A 19,400-nucleotide genomic window follows, 5' to 3' on the forward strand; every position below is an offset into this window, starting at 1 on the left:
CCTCCCCGGCAGCAGCTCGGTGGGAAGCCCTCCTTGCTGCACTCCCTTCTGCTTCTCAAGAGCCACATCGCTAATCAAACCACGTGGGGGTTTCCCATACCTGTGCCCTGATTTGTTCCAGGCACTGCCCAAAACCTTTCAGCTTCATCCTGTCCTCAGCAACTGAGATTGCCACAGGGAGCCTTGCCCCTCTAGCTGCTTTTCTGCTCTCCTTTGAATTTAGGTTTTGTCTGACCTTCTGTCAAAGCTTTAAACCCTCTGTCCTGCACCTTCCTATGACCTGGGCAGCTAGGGCACAGTTAGGGTGGGTGCAATCTCATCACAGAAGCAAACTCGGACCCCAGTCCCCAGCACTACATGTTCTGGATGTGTGCTGTTACCCTTCCAGCTGGGGACATTTAACTGTTTCCAACAGAGACACAGACCTGGCTGGGGCCACTGAGCTAGTGCAGACCCCCCGCTCAGAGCCCATGGTGGTAGAAGTATCTTCTTTTGACTTCTGCTCCTGAGGGATGGGGAGTATTCATACATGCCAGGTACAAGAAGAGTGTGTGCTCTCACTTGCCATAGACCTCAGACACTGGATGCTCACTGAAGCAAACACCTCTGTAAGGCAGAAAACACTTTGTAATACTTTTTCTTTCTGTCACTAACCCAGGATTTCCACAGGGAAAACCGATTGAAGCAGTTGACCTGGGGTAGGAAAGAGAGACCAGGAATAATCATCCTGCGTCCCCTGGAAAGGGTTAACAGTGCTATAGGGTTCTTTTGATCAAGGGCTGACAATCTCAGTCCCCAAAATAGGCAATGTCAGCCACCTCCATCCTGCAAGACAGGGAGGTTCCTGCTGTCCTGCCTCTGCCATGAGCGGCTCCTGAGTGTGGTTATGGGACCAGCAGCAAACACTTTCAAGAGAGTCCAAGTGTGAGCTCATGCTGCCGCCATCCCCGCAGACCACTGAGCCTCGCTTACCGGGGGCTGGAAGCAGCGCTGGGGCTGGTGTTCCTCACCGGATCCCTGGTGCTGCTCTTGGGGAGGGTGGGCAGAGCCCCGGGGGCTGACAGCCTGTGGGCATTAGGAGTGTACCCAGCGTGTCCAGCGTGTCCAGCAGTGGGGTGGCTGCAGGGAGCTGCTTCCCTCTGCTCGTCCCTCCCCCACTGCTGCAGTGAAATGAAGCTACAGCAGGGGGAAATGAAGTGAAGGAGCCAGAACGAGCCAGGAGCAGTGAGAAGGAGACAAAGGAGGAGAGTGAGCAGTGGAGGGTGTGGGACCGGGAGGGATCCAGAGCAGCTGCTGCGTTCCTGCTGCAGTGCCACCACCCTCCATGGTACCCGCTCAGGGCATCCACAGATCTCTGTGCCAGGCCAAACAATGGACCCTGTCTGATTTTGTCCTGGGCATTCCCAGCTGTGGATACATCCTCTGCAATACAGCCACTCTGATTTATTGTTCACTGGAAGTAAGCCCGCACCAGTTTAGCTGCTGCCTCCCAGGGACACCAGATTTGCCCTTCATGTTTTTTTTGGCATGTGGCTCTGTGGTCCTGAAAGGCATGTTACTGGTGGTGGTTGGGGGTGTCTCAACATGGTTGCTTGTTGAGCTTTCTCCCAGCTTGAGACCAGCTTTTTTTCGGGGTGGAGAGGTGCTAGGGCTGCTGTTTGTCCCCAGATCTCTGTCCCCTTGCAGGCAGCTTCAGCCTCACAGGGAGCATTCAGCTGTTAAAGGCACAGGAACACCCTGCCCCGGTGTTGCCAGAGGGCAGGTGTCTGGGAAGCACATCCTGTGTGCTGGGGTTCCAGCTGTTAACCTCAGCAGCCTTCAGGTGTGACCTGCTTGGCTGACCAGGTCTGACCCGGTGTTGTCCCAGGCCGTCACTCTGCGCACCCTCTGCTCTGACACATTTTCACGTTCAGTCCTTGCAAGGGGTAGGTGATACAGAGCAATGGGGTGGCATGTATGTGACAGGCTTTCCCTCCCCACTGTTTTTATCCCTGTCCTTCCTTTGCTGCTCCTTCTTAACCAGCATCCTCTGGTCTGCATTCCATGCAGGATTAAAGGAGATCAAGCCACCCTCTGCTCTGCAAGTCACTAGCAATGGAACAGATGAAGGGGTCAGCCATGCTTCTGCTGGAGCTGCTAATTCTTGGAGGCCTGAGAGCTGGGAAGGGCTCTGCCGTCCTGGGCACCCTGGATCTACAGATAGATGAGGAGCAGCCAGCTGGCACCATCATTGGGGACATCAGTGCTGGCCTGCCTCCAGGAACTAGTGCCTACATGTATTTCATCTCTGCGCAGGAGGGCAGTGGTGTCACCACTGATTTGAAGATAGATGAGAACACCGGTATCATCAAAACAGCTCGTGTCTTAGACCGAGAGACTCGAGACCGCTACAGCTTCATTGCTGTAACCCCACAGGGCATCACAGTAGAAGTGAACATCCAAGTGAATGACATCAATGACCATGCTCCAGCCTTTCCCAGACAACACAGCACTTTCCAGATCCCAGAGCACACACCCATTGGCAGCAGATTTCCCTTGGACCCAGCCTTTGATGCTGACAGTGGCCTACTCAATACGCAGGGCTATGTGATTAAGGGAGACAATGTGGGGCAGGCCTTCCGCCTGGAGACACGTCGAGGACCCAACGGGGTCCTTTATTTGGACTTGGTAGTCAGCAACATCTTGGATCGGGAGAACCGTTCATCATATTCGCTGCTGTTGGAAGCCTACGATGGTGGCTCTCCTCCGCGGAGCACCCAGATGACACTGGATGTGTCCCTCCAGGACATCAATGACAATGCTCCTAGCTTTAACCAGAGTCGCTATCACACTCTCATCTCAGAGAACTTGAAACCTGGCAGCAGCATCTTGCAGGTCTTTGCCTCTGATGCAGATGAAGGTGACAACGGGGATGTGATTTATGAGATCAACCGTCGGCAGAGCGATCCTGACCAGTACTTCACCATTGACTCCCGGACTGGAGTCATCAAGCTCAACAAGGGTCTGGACTACGAAGTAAGGAAGGTGCATGAGCTGGTGGTACAGGCAAGGGACAAGGCTGTCCATCCTGAGGTCACTACAGCCTTTGTCACTATTCATGTGCGTGACTACAATGACAACCAGCCCACCATGACTATCATCTTCCTGAGTGAGGATGGCTCCCCACAGATCTCCGAGGGAGCCCAGCCCGGCCAGTATGTGGCACGCATCTCTGTTTCTGACCCAGACTATGGCGAGTACTCCAATGTCAATGTCACACTGGAGGGAGGGGATGGCAAGTTTGCCCTCACTACCAAGGACAACATCATCTACCTGATCTGTGTGGACCAGCTTCTGGATCGGGAAGAAAGAGACTCCTACGATTTGCGAGTGACAGCTACTGACTCAGGAACTCCTCCCCTCCGGGCAGAATCAGCCTTTGTGCTGCAAGTGATGGATATCAATGACAACCCTCCGCTCTTTGACCAGCAGGAGTACAAACAGAGCATCCCTGAGGTTGTGTACCCAGGCAGTTTTGTGCTGCAGGTGACAGCTCGTGACAAGGACCAGGGTCCCAATGGGGAGGTGCGGTACAGTATTGTGCATGGCCAGGATGTCCACTCCAGCTGGTTTGCCATTGACCCTGCCACAGGGATCATCACCACTGCTGCCCCACTGGATTACGAGAAGGATCCTCAGCCTCAGCTGACAGTGCTGGCCACAGACAGGGGAACCCCTCCCCTGTCCTCCTCGGCTGTGGTGCGTGTGGCCCTCCAGGATGTCAATGACAATGAGCCAGTGTTCAGGAGTAACTTCTACAACATGTCCCTGAAGGAGAACACCCCTACTGGGACCTGCTTCTTACAGGTAGGTGCAACTGTCAGGAGCTAAGCTTGAGGGGAGCACTGCCAGGGCTGTGACAGGTTTGGGATGGGGGACCTGCCACTGAAGGCTCTGGTGCAGTTGTCATGGCTTAGATGGGCAACAGTTGCATGAGGAAGGCTGGAACAGAGATCTGTGTATTCAGGAATGGAGCAGAGCACTGTTACACCCCTTCTGCATGCAAGTACTGAGCGGAATCACTGATGCTCTGGGCACACCTCAAGGATGTCCTTTGTGCAAAGCACAGGGGTGACCTCAGCTAAGGCTGGGGCTCACTGTGCCGGGCCTGGCTTGCGCAAGTAAGCAGGCCAGGCCACTCAAAATGGTGCTCAGGAATATGGGCGAGACCTCTGGGAAGCTGCTGTATTCTCTCTTCACCCTGTGAGGTCGCAGCCCAGGTTCATCAGTGTTTGTAAGGCTGGTTGTGAGCACCGGCATTGTTTCTGCACAGCTGGTACTGTTACATTACATTGGAAACAGCCCCTGAGGGATAGAATTAGGAAAGGACCTTCAAGCTCCTCCAGCTCCAGCCCCTGCCACGGGCAGGGACCCCTTGACTGGAGCAGCTTGCTCCAAGCCCCTGTGTCCAACCTGGCCTTGAGCACTGCCAGGGATGGGGCAGCCACAGCTTCTCTGGGCACCCTGTGCCAGCGCCTCAGCACCCTCACAGGGAAGAGCTTCTGCCTTAAGATCTAACCTGAACTTGCCCTGTTTTAGGACCCGAGGTGAGGCACGGGCTGCATCAGCTTTGTGGTCTGAGGCAAGGCCTGGAGAGGTCCTGCCCCTCTGCAGGTTCTGTGGCCCCGAGCTGATGACATTTGTCGTTGTCTCTGGTCTGTTCCCTGCATTCGCCATTTCCATGGCAGCTCGGGCCCCCGCGCGGGGGCTGCTGGAGGCAGGGATGCAGCCAGGCTGGGCACGGGGCTTGGGGCTGGTGTGGGGAGCCACTGCAGTGGTGCAGCCCAGGCACCCCCAGGCTGCCCGGTGGGCCAGGCGTCGGTGAGGTTCGGGCACTTCTGTGTGGGGGTGGTGGGGTGCTGGGTGTGTGGCTGGGGCCGTGAGGAGCTCTGGGGCCCAGTGGTAAGCAGTGCCTATGGGGCCAGGAGGAGGGTGTGTGGGGGAGCAGGAATCCATGAGACAAGGCAAGAGGAGGTCCTGCAGCTTGTCCAGGGAGATGGGCCTGGAGGAGGAAGGGGAGCTGCTGAGACAAACCAGTCTACGGGTGTGCTGTGGGTGCACTGCTGGGGCATGGTGGGCTGGTGAGTGTGGGGCACATAGGGTGTGTCAATGGAGGGGACTGATGGGATGGGACAGGAGTGCTGGAGAGTGAGTGCAGGGCATGGGATAGGAGTGTGGGGGAAGAAGGAACTGGGTGGGAGCAAAGGCCAGAATAGAGAGGGAACATGGGGCAGGGGCGAGTGCAGGATGGGGCAGATCTGTGGGGTAGAGGATGGGTCAGAGTGGGACTGGGGGGAAATCTGGGCAGAAGCAGTGGGCGAGAGATGGGGAGGCAGATTTGGGTGGGGAACAGCGCGGGTTCGGTCTGTGTAGGGCAGCAATGCAGATGTCTGAGGTGGGGGGGATGGAGACAGGGACAGGGCTAGGAGCAGAGATGGGGAAGGGGTGAGGGCTGGGTTCAGTGGGGAAGCACGGAGGCCCCAGGCGTGTGCAGGGATGTCTCGGCTGCTGCAGCCCCCGAAGGGAGGCCCCCCTCTCTCTCCTTCTCCGTGCCTTCCTGCTCAGTGCCGCTTGCCGGGTGGGAAGCCGTTCTGGAAATGCAATCGGAGATGGCGGCTGGGCTCCTGCCTGCGAGCGAGCACGGGGAGGCAGAGCGGGGCCTGCCGAGGAGCCGGCACGGTGCGGGGCCACGAGGATGGCACCGGAAGCTGCCCGGCCACGGTGAGGCCGGAGCCGGGCAGGGGCAGGCGCTGGCCCGGCGGTGACTGAGGCTTTGGCCGGATTTCGATGGTCTTGGCTCAGCCCCTGTGTTTCGTTTGGAAGCGGCGCGCCTGGGCTGCGCGCAGGTAACTCCCGCGTGGCCTCGGCACAAAGCAAACAGCTCACACATCTGCTGCTGCTTCCTCTGAGCCGGGAAACGTGAGAGGATGGGAAAGGAGGCTGGGAGGCTGCCGGCTCGGCACCGGGCCGCAGCAGGAGCGAGCCAGCCCGGGGAGCTGGGCAGAGCCGGGGCAGGGAGCCCGCGTCTCGCAGCACGTGTGCCCAGTGTGGCCGCCCCTCAGCCGCAGTCATAGAAGCACAGACTCAACCAGGCTGTGAAGGACCTTTAAGACCATCAAGTCCAACCTTTAAAGTCCACCTCTGTTGCCCTGAACAGGAGGGCTTAGAGGTGCTGTGAGGGTTCGCAGGGCCAGCAGCCAGCAGCGCGTCCCACGGGGTCACCCACGTCAGCTGTGTCAGCCACCCTGGAGCTTGTGTGCAATGTGCCCCCTTGACTCCATCTGTCCGTGGCAGGTAGGCATCGAGGCTCATTCTGCCCTGGGGGCTTAAAGCCCCACATGATGGTCACGAGAGTTTAGGCCATGGGCAGGTCCTGACAGCGTGATGTGCAGGACACAGGACAGCCCCCAAGGTCAGCACAGAACCAAATGGTTCAGTTCTCCATCTGCCATGTTTTTAAGCACAAAATCCTGGGAGGACCAGGTCTATATTGAGATGGTGATGTCTGCTCTCCTGAGCAGAACAGAACGATGGGGAAACGGGGAGTCCATGTGGATGGCCAGAGAGACTTGAGGAACACTGCAAGTCTCCTGCTCCCTTGCAAACCCCCTCCTCTCTGCCAGGTCACTCTTTGTGTTCGGTGTGTGAGCAGAGACGAGCAGAGCATGCTGCTGGCCCGAGAACGAAAAAGAATCTCATAACATCTTTATTTATTACTCGTGTTTATCACGGGCCAGGTCCCACAGTAGCAGACTCTGGATGAGCACTAAGCAAAGGAAATAGCAAACACACAGTTTTGAGTCTGAGATGAGAGAGAAAAAACGGTGGAGAAGATGCCCAGGGAGCTGGTGAACATCACAACAGCAGAAAACAAGAGCAAAGGATAGCCACTGGTTTTCTCAGAGTCACTGACTCTCTTCTCTCTGTGGCCATGAGCTGATGGACTCATCAGACTACATTCTAATGCTATGGTTACATGATGTGGAGCAGTGTTCTGGTGTACATTCAGGTACTGCCTTACATTTGTTTTAAACTTAGAGACCTTGTACCATTAAGCTGCATGCATGGTCAGATACTGCCTTTCTGGGCCTTTTTAACTTTTCATGCTAAATCAAGTATTCTCTGTCCTCTGGCATGCGGCGTAAAGCACAAAGAGCTGTGTAAACCCATGCTGTAAGCAAGGCTGATTTGACAGAAATGTGAATGAGATGAGATGGTGTATTATTGATTCTTGCACAGATCCAATATTAATGATTTTGGAACCAGGGTTTACGTATTTCCCCCACATCCATACACACGGTTGTGGGGGAACAAGCAACACACCTACCATAGACTCCTTGTGTTTTTAGGGTGTGCCTGATGAGTTTTGAAGCTTGAGGACCAAGCAGTGGTTCTGTGGGACTGGCTGTGCCGCATGCGCAGCACTGGGACAGCCTCTTGGGCTGTGCCCCAGATAGGAAGACCTGCATGAAGTGCTGTAGGCTACACTTGGCCACATCCACTGTATTAGTGAGTCTTGACAGATAATCCTGATGCACTGGGGTTTGCTACTGGAGGGGGCAGATGTGAAAGGACACAGGAATAGCTACACATGGGGGACTGGGACAGCAAGAGGACTAACACTGACCGACTTTGCTGCCCAAGAGAGTGGCAGGAGGTGGGGAGGACATTACTATGTGCATTCGTTTCCTTGGGATGAGGGATTCAGCACTAATCTATTGTCAGGCCTTTGCACGACATCCATCAGGCCTCCCCTCCTCAGAAACAAGCGGAGAGCCAGGGGTGAGCCTGCTGGGGAGCAGGAGGGGAGGGAGCGCCATGCTCCGGGGAACGGGGATGGGGGGAGCCGCTGGGCCGTGGGGAGGCTGTGGGGGATGTGATGCTGCTGTTACCGCCAGAAGAGCTGCATTTGTTCCAAATTCCTGTGAAAGTTATTTCCTCGCGCTGCCAGCAGCCTCCTCCTGGGCTTGGCACAGCAGCCAGCGCCATGATTAATTCAAGTAGCATTTCCCCTGGAGCTGCAGCAGCTTTTCCACTGCAGCCGAGAGGCCCCAGCCCCTTGCGCTGCGCTCCCCCCATGCTCCGCTCCTCCCCTCAGCCCCTCCATGGCTCCCTCCTTCCTCTGCGCCAGCCCCGGCCCCCCTCACAGCTGCCCCTTCTCCCTCACCTCTGCTCCAGCGCCAGGCTTGGAACTCCTCTTCCTCCCACAGTCCTTGCTCACCTACACGGGCACTCTGGCCTCCTCCTGCTCTCTGTCCCTGGGCACCCTCCCTGGCACACGCCACCTCCTGCTTCCCTGAGCCCCGCTCTCATCCATGTGTCTTGCTCAGCATGTCCATCTCATGGTGTAGATCTGCTCCATAAGCTCTGCACAGCCAAACCCCAGCCCAGCACCCCGGTCTGGAGTCCTAGGCATCAGTGCCCTGCAGGATACCACAGCCGAACCCTGTCACTTCCCACCATGCTCTGCTGCTGCCCTACTCAAACCCCCCACCTTTGAGTAGTCTTCCTCTGTGGAGGCCCAGGTTTGTGCCCTGCTCAGCTCCCGAAGTCCAGCACACTCTGCTGCGTGTCCCAGTGCCCTGCAGCTCCATTCCACTGCCCTGCTGCCCCACAGTGCCCGTGTCTGAGCCTTGCTCCCTGTCCTTCTGTGCCTCATTGCCCCTCGGCTCAGCGGCTCCAGGACTCCCAGGAGCAGCGTTCACCCCCAGGCTCCTGCAGCCCATTTCCCAGCCTCACCCTCCACAGCCCTGCCTCCCTGCCAATGGCTGTGATTAAACTGCTGGCCCTCCTCTGGAAAACCGAGGGCTTCTCCCCATCCCCAAGCAGTGCTGGAGGCCAGAGGCTGCCCCCGTTCTCCATCCCTTGCTCTGTGTGGCTGTGGCAGCCCTGCCCCTGCCGGTTCGCGGCCGTGGGGCTGCCCTTACCCCGCCCTGCAGCCGCTGCGCTGCGCGGAGCCGGCAGTGCCGAGGGCTCCTCGCGGACGCGGAGGGTCCGACCCTCGCCTCGGCCGCGCGTGCAAGGACGTGGCCGGGGCCGAGCCCTGACCCCGCTCGCTCCCCCGAGGCCAGGGCGTGCTGGAGGCCGGGGGCAGCCCGGGAGCCAGGGCCGGCTCCCGAAATAGCCGCGGCCGCTCCCGGCTGCGTTTCTCGGGTCAGCGGCGGTGCCAGGGCTGGGCGGGCAGGAGCCTGGCACACGCGCAGGGGCGGGAGCCGTGCGTGGGAGCGCTGACCACACTGGCGCCAGCCTCCCCTCCTCTCCCACCGAGAGCCGTCACTCGGAGGGGCGGGAGCCCAGAGCCAGATGTTTGCCAAAGCCACAGCGTAACATGTGCGTAGCAGAGATCCAGCCAGGGCAGGGCTCCAGATGCGCTCCCTGCTGCTGACTGCGCGCGCTGGAGGTGGGGAGGGTAGCCGGAACGTGGAGGCCCAAGCTGCTGAGAAGCCCTCCATCCCTTCCCGCACCATGGGCTGTGTGGGGGGCACGTGGGTCAGCAGTGAGGCTGGAAGCACAAAGGCTGACTAGGGCTCAGAGAGCTCTGGCGCTGTTCTCCTCATGGGTCTTTGAGAATAAGAAGCCTTGACTTCTACAGCTGAGGACCCCGGAGTGGGGCTGTGTTTCTCCATCCATCCCCATCCCTGGGGAAGGAAAGAGCTTTGTGGTGCCTTGGCCCCACTTGTTCCTCCGGTGTTGCCAGGGGACTTGGAAGAGGGTGTGAAATAACAAAGCCTCAATGCCCACCTCTGTCCTCCCAGCTCTCCATGCAGTGGGAAGAGGCACACTTGGCTCCTTCTCTCACAGCAGCCATAGCTCCCCAAGACTGGTGCTCTGGTTCCTTTCTGCCTAGCCCTGAGCCATCTTTGCTGCTCTTTGTCATCCACTTCTGCTCTGCTTTGGCGACAGCACTCCCATGAGGTGCTCTTCTGCCCAGATGCTACTAGTAGGTACAGGGTACACGAGTGAAGTCTTCTCACCAAACCTGCAGGGAAGAAGGGGCAGGCAGATGCTGCTGCACTTTGCTGTCTGGGCTGTGGTGCAGATCAGCTCTCTCAGAAGAACTGTAGCTAAATGGGGAACCGGGAGGTTCAGGAGGGCCTTTGGCTGGAGATCACAGAATGGTTGAGTTCGGAAGGGGCCTTTTGAGGTAATCTAGTACAACCCCTCCTGTTCAAGCAGGGCCATCCAGAGATGGTTGCGCAGAACCATGTCCAGGCAGCTTTTCAGTACCTCCAAGGATGGAGATTCCACCACCTCTCTGGGCAACCTGTGCCAGAGCTTGGTCACTTGCACAGTGAAAAAGGACTTTGTGATGTTCAGAGGGAAATTCCTGGGTTCCAGTTTGTGCCTGTTGCACTGGGAATAGCCTGGCTCTGTCCTCTTGCTGTCTTCTTTCATGTATGGATGATATTCCTCCCCTAGAATTCTCTTCTCCAGTCTGAACAGTCCCAGATCTCTCAGGCTCTCCTCACAGCAGAAATGCTCCAGTCCCTTCATCACCTTGGTGACCTTTCACAGGACTCTCTTCAGTATGTCCATCTCTCTCCTATACTGGGGAGCCCAACACTGGACCCAGCACTCCATCTGTGGCCTCCCCAGTGCTGAGCAGAAGGAAGGTTCACCTCCTTCAGCCTCCTGGCAGCAGTCCCCCAGGAGTCCATTCACCTTCTTTGTAGCAAGGCCGCACTCCTGGCTCATCTTTGACTTGGTGTCCACCAGAACGCCCAGGCCCTTTCTTGCCAAGCTGCTTTCTCACTTGGTGGCCCCCAGCATGGACTCTTGCCTGAGTTTGTTCCTCCCCAGGTGCAGGACTTTGCAGTTCCCCTTGCTGAACTTCACGAGGTTCCTGTTAGCCCAATTCACTGTTGCTCAGGATGGCAGCACAACCCTGCAGCCTGTCAGTCCCTCCTTGCAGTTTGGTGTCATCAGCAGATGTGCTGAGGGGGCACTCTGGCCCATCATACAGATCACCGATGGGATGTTAAACAGGACTGGACACAGTGTTGAGTCCTGGGCTACACCTCTAGCTGCTGGCCTCCAAGCAGATACTGTGCTGCTGATCACCATTCTCTGGGCCAGGCCATCCAGCCAGTTTTCAATCCACCCCATTGCCTGCTCATCCAGCTCCTTCATTATCTGTGAGTAGCTGATGGGAGTCAGTATCAAAGGCCTTACTGAAGTCCAGGTAGACAATAGCCACTGCTTTTCCTTCATCTTCCAGGCCAGTCATTTATCAAGTTCAGCCTTGGGTGAAGCCATGTAGTCTACTCCCAACAATTTTCTTGTCCTTCATGTGCATGTAAACGGTTTCCAGGGTTAGCTTTTCCCTCATGTTCCCTGACCAAGGTGAGGCTGACTGGTCTGTCATTACCTGGGTCCTCCTGCTTACCCTTCTTGAAGACAGGAGTGACATTTACTTTCCTGCAGTCTTCAGGCACTTCTCCCAAGCATTATGTTTGAGTGAAGATTCTTGTGAGTGGCCTTGCACTGATATCTGCCAGCTCCCTTTGCACTCATGGGTGCATCTCATCAGGGTCCGTGGACTTACGTATGTCCAGTTTGCCTGAGAATTCACTGACCTGATCCTCTTCAACCAAGGAAGCATCTTCCTTGCCTCAGCCTCTGGGACTCCTGGAGCCCAGACTTACTGGTAAAGTCTGAGGGAAGGAAGGCATTAAGTACCCCAATCTTTTACGTGTCCTGTGTCCCCCATCTCCTTTGGCTGTGGGCCTACCACTTCCCTAGCCTTCCTTTTGTTACCTAGGATATAGAGAAGCCCTTCTTGATTTCGACATCCCCTGCTAGATCCAAACCCAGCTGGGAACTGAATGCAGACAGACGTGTTTTCATGTCATTTCAGTGATCAGTTAGTGATTTCAGCAGAAAATGTCCCAGGTGTATTCCCTGAGCCCTCCCCCCCAGCCCGTGGTAGCAGCCTCTTCTATACCTATCGAAGACAAATCTTCAAAACACAGCATCAAGTTCATCCTTTGGGTTCCTTGACATGCTCTTGGCTCCCAAGGGGCACATGCCATTTCATCTGCACCCAGTGTAGGAAGGAAGAATAGATTTTGTCTTACTTTAACCCATTTTCTTTTCCTGACCTGACATCAGCCACCTGATCTGGTTGAAGATGTCCCCATTCATTGCAGAGGCTATGGACTAGATGAGCTCTAAAGGTTCAACCCAAATTGTTTTATGATTCTATGATTTTTAATGCAAAACCAACCATAGCGTTTCCCAGCTTTATGCTACCTCTACGCTATGCAGTTCCTTTTGCATTTACTGTCCTGTCCCTTTTCCCTCTGCCTCTCATCCGTAGGCCTTTCCCAATCCTCCTCCTTGGAGCATAGATGGTGATTGTGCCAAACTGTAGCTATTTGAATTTAACATTTTGCACTTTGGTGTGTTTTTCAGTTATCATGCTCCTGCCGTGTACATACAAGCATTCACACGACTGTCTTGATACTCCTAAGTCTAAGTTTACCGTATCTGGCTAATCCTATCTCTCAATATTCACTGTTTGTCATGGATATAGACTTGAGAACATCCTCAGTCTTTTTCTAGTGGTTGCAGACAAGTTCTGTAGCTGTAGAGAGGCTCCCGACGTGCAAAACATCCCTCTGGGATTGTCTGTAAGGGCTCGCTGCCCACCCAGCAGCAGCCAGCATTTGAGTGCCTTTGTCCCCTGTCCCTGTCCTGCTCTGGGGCCTGCTGCAGCACTGGTGAACAACTGCCTGTACTAAACATTGTTGGCAATGTCTCAGTGAAATACAGCTTTTTCCCCAAGGATGCTGCTGGTTTCTGACCCTGGAATCAGCCTCCAACCCCTGCCCTCCAACTGGATCTCCAGGTTGTCTGCTTCCCTCAGCAGCACCAGGATCTGAACCACTTCTGGTTCAGGCTGTTCCTCACACTGAAGTGGCATATCCTCCCTGGCTTCCCCCTGCCTCTGCCTGCTCTTGCTTCACTTATTTAGTAAGCAAAATATTTATTGCCCTCCATCAGGATTTCCTTTGCAGCCAAGCTCTTGGTTTGTGCTGCTGCACAGTGTGTCACTTGCTCTTTCTTGTATTCTCTTATTTTCCTTGTCTGACTTAAGGAGGAAACAACAAGAATCAAATATACAGCCTATTTCCCAGTAACCTTCAAATTGCTGACCTATCTGTTTAGGACTCAAGTATGAACCAGGACTGAAACATTAACATGAAGGGCACAGGATCCTGCTGGCCACTGCTGCCTTTTGCCTTAATATAAACTTGTGGATCCAAATACAGTGGGTGTCTCATGGCCCTTGGGAAAGGGATTGGCTCATGCTTCTTTCTCCCTTCCTGAATGTTTTCTCCCTTTGGCTGTGTATCACCTGGGAACTCAGCCTGTGCCAGCACAAGAATGCTTGCTAGGATCCAGGAGTGCAAAGAGTTGTATGAAAGAGGGACCCTGCACATGCTGGGACTGTGAAAACACCCAAGGCAGAAGTTCAGGAAGTGCTAGGGATCATGCTGGGCTTAGTGCAGGGGAGCAGTGAAGCCAAGGCAGTGCTGCAGGAGAGGGTAAGGGAACAGGATGAGGACATCCTCCCCTAGTGCAGGGGTGTTCTGCTTCCCAGAGCAGAGCTCAGCATTGTCCTCACTGAGTTCTTTGCAGGTCCTGTCAGGCTGGTCCTGTCAGGCTGTTCCTGCCGCCTGCCCAGCCCTGGCTTTGCAGCCCTGCCCTTGAGCGTGTCAGCCACTTCGCCTCCAGGCTGGCTCCATCTCTACCCTCCACGAATGGGCACTCTGTTCCTGCACTGGCTTATTGCTGAAGGTGTGAAGCAGGAGAGTCCTCGGGCTGGTCCCTGTGCTGCTGCACTTGTCAACCACTGCCAGGCAGAGCACAGCTCATGAACCTCCGCTTTGTGAGCCCAACCCTGCAACCTGGGCTTTACCCACCTTTGGATAGGAGGATTGTTGGAGAAGGTGTCAAAACCCTTCTAAAAGTCAGGGCAGCTGTCACCCCCAGCCGTCATCCCTTCAACCACAGACCCCATCACTGCATCACAGAAGGCAAGAAGGATGGTCAATATGTGCTGGCTGTTCCCCTCCCAGGCTCCTCCATGTGGCCAAAAACGGGCTCCAAGAAGACTAGAGCTATGATTCTCACAGGGACCGATGTGTGGCTGACAAGAGTGCAGATCATCCTGCTGGCCTTTTCTGAAGGTGGGGTGCAGTATTTGCTTTATTCCAGTTGTCGGGGATCTCCTGTGACCTCCACCATATTCGAAAGAGCAGCCCTTTGAGTCCATTTCTGTCAGCATCAGTTGATGCAGCCTGTTGGGTCCCATGGATTCATAGGGATGAAATTTAGTCAAGAAGTCCTGACTCAATCTTCATCCCTGTCTGGCAGTTCCCTTTCAAAAAGCAGGGAGGCCTGGCAGACCTTCTTGTTGAAGACTGAGGTAGAGGGGGCATCACATGTCTCAGTCTTATCTGTGTCTTTTGTCACTAAATCACCCACTGCATTCTGAAATGGGCACTTCAGCCTTTTACCACCAAAGCAGTGATAGAGGCTCTTCTTAGCACCCTCAATTTTCCTTGCAAGACTCAACCCCACTTGAATTTTGATGTTCCCAATAGCATCCCTGCATGCCTGGGCAATGTTCATAAATCCCTGCTTTGCAATGTCCCTCTGTGCCCACCTCCTGTATGCTGCCTTTTTGCATTACAGCTCAGCCCTAAGGTCCCTGCTTAGCCAAGGCCATCTGCTGTTATGTCTCTTATTTTCCTGAGTACTGGGATAGGCTGTTCCTCTGCTGGAGTGTGCTGTCCTGAAGCCTTGTTTCCTGAGCTCCATTGGCCTTCAGAGCTGCCTCCCACGGGATCCCTCCCACCTACCTGTTCCCTGTAGAAGCTGAAGTCTTGCTTGAGGTCCAGGATCCTGAGCACTACTACTTCATGGTCACAACAGCCACATGGTTACTGCATCCTCAGCCTTGCTCATGAGCAGCAGATACAGCTGTGTGTCACCCTGCCTGACCTGGGAAGTTGAAATTGTTTGTAAGACCCAGGGTCTAGGATCCAGAGGCTTCTCTGAGGTTCTGCTGCCTCCTTGGCAGCTTGAACTGAGGGATTTCCTGGCCCAGCATTGCTGCTGTTCAGTTTAAAGCCTTTAGCAATTTTTCTCTGTGAACACAGGCGGTTGCTTTCTGAGTCTGTACAATTCGCTGTCACTGTGCCCTGAAGCCAGGAATTCCACATTTTAGTTGACCCTGCGCTGTTGGAGAATCCCCATCTCCAGCTGGCCCCAGCCCAGGGCACTGCTTGCAGGCTGAGGCCAAGCTGCGCTGCCTCACTCCCTCCCCTGCAAGGGGAAGGCAGGTGTGAGGAGTGCCCGAGTGCCTCAAGCCCAGGCCGTGCTCTCCAGCCCATGGTCAGGACCTGGCTCTGCACAGGCACAGCAGAACTGTGGGGCACCACTCTATGGCCAGGGGTATCCTGTATAGGGAGTGGTGGAGGAGCCTGGCAATGCAGGGGGGGATGGACCTTTCACTAGGGGTGATAAGAGAAAGGCACCAGTCCTAGTGCCCAGTTGTGGGGCGTGAGGAAGCTGTGTAGGACACGAAAGGCAGGTAGGGGTGAGGTGTGCCATGGTACATGGCAGAGGTGAACACAGTTGAACACTGCCAGGGATGGGGCAGCCACAGCTTCTCTGGGCACCCTGTGCCAGCGCCTCAGCACCCTCACAGGGAAGAGCTTCTGCCTAAGAGCTCAGCTCAGTCTCCCCTCGGGCAGGTTAAAGCCATTCACCTTGGCCTGGCCCTACAGGCCCTTGTCCCAGGCCCCTCTCCAGCTTTCCTGCAGCCCCTTTAGGCACTGGAGCTGCTCTCAGGTCTCCCCTTCAGAAGCCTTCTCTTCTCCAGGCTGCCCCAGCCCAGCTCTCTCAGCCTGGCTCCAGAGCAGAGCTGCTCCAGACCTCGCAGCAGCTCCGTGCCCTCCTCTGGGCTTGCTCTGTGACCCATAGAAACAATTCACCATGTCTTCCTTCTCACTCCTCGTCTGACTGGGTCTATGAATAGGAACATTTGGACTCTAGATATCAGGGTCACCATACTCCCTGCCTCATGGAGCACCCTCTGGAGTCCCATCATTGGAAGAGAGTGGTGGGCTCAGGCATCAGCACCGTCCAACAACATGACATAAGATGTTTTCATCCAGTGCAGGGAGTCTCCCTGAACCTGTGCTTTGTGAACACTCCTGCTCCAGACACATGGGCCTGCAGCTGCACATCCCATAGTCTTGGGCAGAAACGCCACATGCATATTGTGCCTGGTGCAAACGTGATGGTGCTGTGAGCTTTGAGGTGTGCTGTGTAGATGAGGTGACCCCACAGCTCTGCCTGCATCCCATATCTGCATGCTGACCCTGCAAACTCATGCAGGTGCCATGTTCCCAGTTGCAGCCTGCTCCTTCTCTCCTTACTTCTCTCACAACTCCTCATGCGAACAGCCAGTCTTAGCCTGCAGGATGCTCAGAGGAGTCAGTGGTGAGGATGCTCTAAGGGCTCCATTCAGGCTCAGAGCTTTGACTCCTGCTTTCACATACTGAAGAAACAGGCCTTGCACAATCCTGAATGGAGGTTTTCCTGGGCCCTGCCATGGACAGCTTGGCATTTAGACGTCTCCCTCTTATGTCTCAGCAAACTGTCAGGAGCCTCATAAGTAAGCTACAGTAAAAGCAGATGTGGATCCATGATTTGGGGTGGGTGCTAAATACAGAGCCTGGGGCTGCCCTGCACTGGCTTCCAGCAAAGTTCCTAGAAAAATATCCAGACTTGGTTTAAAACTTTCCAAGAGTGGAAAACTCAATGCAGGCCTCCCTGAGCACTTTTGGAGTTCATTTTCCTCACAGCTCAAGGTGTGCCTCGTGTCCCAGACTGCATGTGCTCTGCAGGCTGCATCAGAGGGCTCAGCAACGCAGCCAGCCAGGCTGGGATGTTAGCCACAGCATCCCAGAATCCCAGACTCCACTAGGTTGGGAAAGACCTGCAAGCTCATTCAGTCCAAGCATCCCCAGCACTGCCAAGGTCACCACTGCCCCATGGCACTGAGGCCTCCTCTCCACGGGGTGTGAACCCTTGCAGGACCGGTGCCTGCAGCCCTGCCCTGGGGAGCCTGTTCCAATGCCTGAGCACCCTCTGGGGCAGGAATTGTTCCTCAGCTCCATCTAAACCTGCCCTGGTGCAGCTTGAGGCCGTTTCCTCTTGTCCCATCTTGTCCCTTGTTCCTTGGGAGCAGAGCCCAGCCCCTCCTGGCTCCATCCTCCTGTCAGGCACTTGTAGGGAGCGATCAGGTCCCCCCTGAGCCTTCTCTTCTCCAGACTCAACCCCCCCCAGCTCCCTCAGCCCTTCCCCATCACACTTGGGCTCCAGGCCCTGCACCAGCTCCGCTGCCCTTCTCTGGCCCCACTCCAGCACCTCAATGTCTCTCCTGTAGTGAGGGGCCCAGAGCTGAACTCAGGATTTGAGGTGCTTCCTCACCAGTGCCCAGTGCAGGGGCACAATCCCTGCCCTGGCCCTGCTGCCGCACTGGTGCTGATACAGGCCAGGATGCTGGGGGCTTCCTGGCTGCCTAGGCACAAGCTGCTCATGTTCAGCTCTGTCAATCAGTATCCCCAGGTCCTTTCCCATGAACAGTTTCCAGCCACTCTTCTCCAAGCCTGGAGCATTCCATGGGGTTGTTGTGGCCCAAGCGCAGGACCTGGCCCTTTGCCTTGTTGAACCTCATACAGTTGGCCTTGGCCCATGGATCCAGCCTGCCCATACCTGGTGTCTGAGCAGACCCTGTGCTGCCTCTCAGAGAAGTCCTCAGGAGACATCACCCCGACTTCAGCAGGATCTTCACTGCCTTTGGGGCTCACATCAGGCTCTGCTGTGTTCCACTTCCACTCCACGCAGCGGCAGGGCCCCAAGCACGCTGCCCCACACCGTGCTGCTCCTTCTCATCTTTGCTCTTCCTGTTTTTTTTCTGATTTAGCACCACTCCTCCAACTTAGACCAAGACCAGGCACAAGCCTGCAGGGCTGGCTGCACTGGTGCTGGTGTAGCAATGACATGACCTCTCTTTGGACCCTGCATGGGCTTGTACAGGCAGGACTGCATTGGATTGTGGGTCCACACAGTCCCACAGCAGGATGGAGTACGGGACACATGTGAACAGAGAACTTCTCTGAGGATGCCTTGCCCTGGCTCTACAGCAGGTTTGGCTCTGATGCCAGACTGCCGGCTCCATGAGGCAGTCCTCAGGGACATGGCTCTGGGTATCAGGAGCAGCCAGGGAGATGGTGCTGCATTGTGCAATAGTGAGAGCTCGGCTCTGCCGTTAACCACATCTGACCCAGCTGCTGTGGCAGAAAGCTGGATGCCCAGATAGCTTCCCCTGTGGGTGTTCTTCTTAGGACAGCAACTGTCAGAGGGTCGTTAAGGTGGGAAAGTGAGGCTGTTCTGGAAGCACCAGAGCCCATGGTCCAAGGCGGCTGAGGAAACTACCTTACTCTGCTCTGGAGCTCGTTGCTGTGCCGCGTGTTAAAGCAACCACCATGCATTTTAGAGCACTTTCAGTGTGGTAAGCACAAGGAGGTTGCTCAATAACCACATAGTGCCTATTCCAGTCGCTGTAGCAGCTGACAGTTTCAGGTGATTTCCACTTGCAGTGGCAGAGAACACTACCAGGTAAACACCAAGCATGGCATCTCACTCAGAGCTGTTACCCCAGGAAGGATATCCAGCATGGAGCCAGAACACAGGTAACCTAAGTACAGGTCCCAGCAGCATCCGTGGGGTCAGATTTGTGCTCCCACAGCAAAGGGGGCTGGGGCAGGGGGATGGAGGACAGGAACTCAGGTGGCTCCACTTTCCCAGACTGCTTCCTGGCCGGGCTGCTGTCAGGGCACCTGCGGCTCCCAGTGCTCCGCAGTGCAGCAGGGAGGGGGGAGCCTGTTTCATGGTGCTTCCTCTGGCAGCTGCTGTGGAGCTGGGGGGCAAATGCCCCATACAGGGAGTGTGGTGTTTGTTGTCCTTGTGCTTTCAGCTTCCTCCCTCAGGTGTTCCCTTGGACTGCAGGGCAGGAGGGCTGCTAAGGGTATGTTGGAGGTACTGCCTCTGCTCCATTGAGGATGTGGGTCACTGGGCAGGGGAAATGGTGAGGGGTAACTGGCCAGGGGCTGTTGCAGGTGCTGCCTGTCCTCCCTGGGGTGCAGAGCAGAGGGGCTGGGGGAAGGTCCCACCTCTGCCTGGCTTGTTTTTCCTTCCCTGGCCCTGCCATGCTCTGTGCTGTCCCTCAGTGTCTCTGGTGCAGGTGGTTCAGGTGCAGCCCCGCCATGCTCTGTGCT

General features: G+C 55.8%; 1 protein-coding gene across 2 annotated transcripts in view; it reads left to right on the forward strand.

Annotated features, from left to right (window-relative positions):
- DCHS1 (dachsous cadherin-related 1) overlaps positions 1-19,400 on the forward strand; it is a 51,409-nt gene that overhangs the window by 2,642 nt on the left and 29,367 nt on the right. Inside the window, exons 1-2 of one of the 2 annotated variants that reach the window (XM_062625225.1) lie at positions 631-1,925; positions 2,050-3,846. In XM_062625225.1, coding sequence (XP_062481209.1) covers positions 2,095-3,846 — 1,752 coding nt within the window. In that variant the 5' untranslated portion in view covers positions 631-1,925; positions 2,050-2,094. Of the gene's footprint in view, positions 1-630; positions 1,926-2,049; positions 3,847-19,400 lie in introns of those variants that run through there. The other variant, XM_062625224.1, reaches the window with a different exon arrangement.

This window comes from Pezoporus occidentalis, unplaced genomic scaffold, assembly GCF_034315485.1.
Source record: "Pezoporus occidentalis ecotype Australia unplaced genomic scaffold, CSIRO_AGI_Poc_V1 ctg279, whole genome shotgun sequence".
NCBI lineage: Eukaryota > Metazoa > Chordata > Aves > Psittaciformes > Psittacidae > Pezoporus > Pezoporus occidentalis.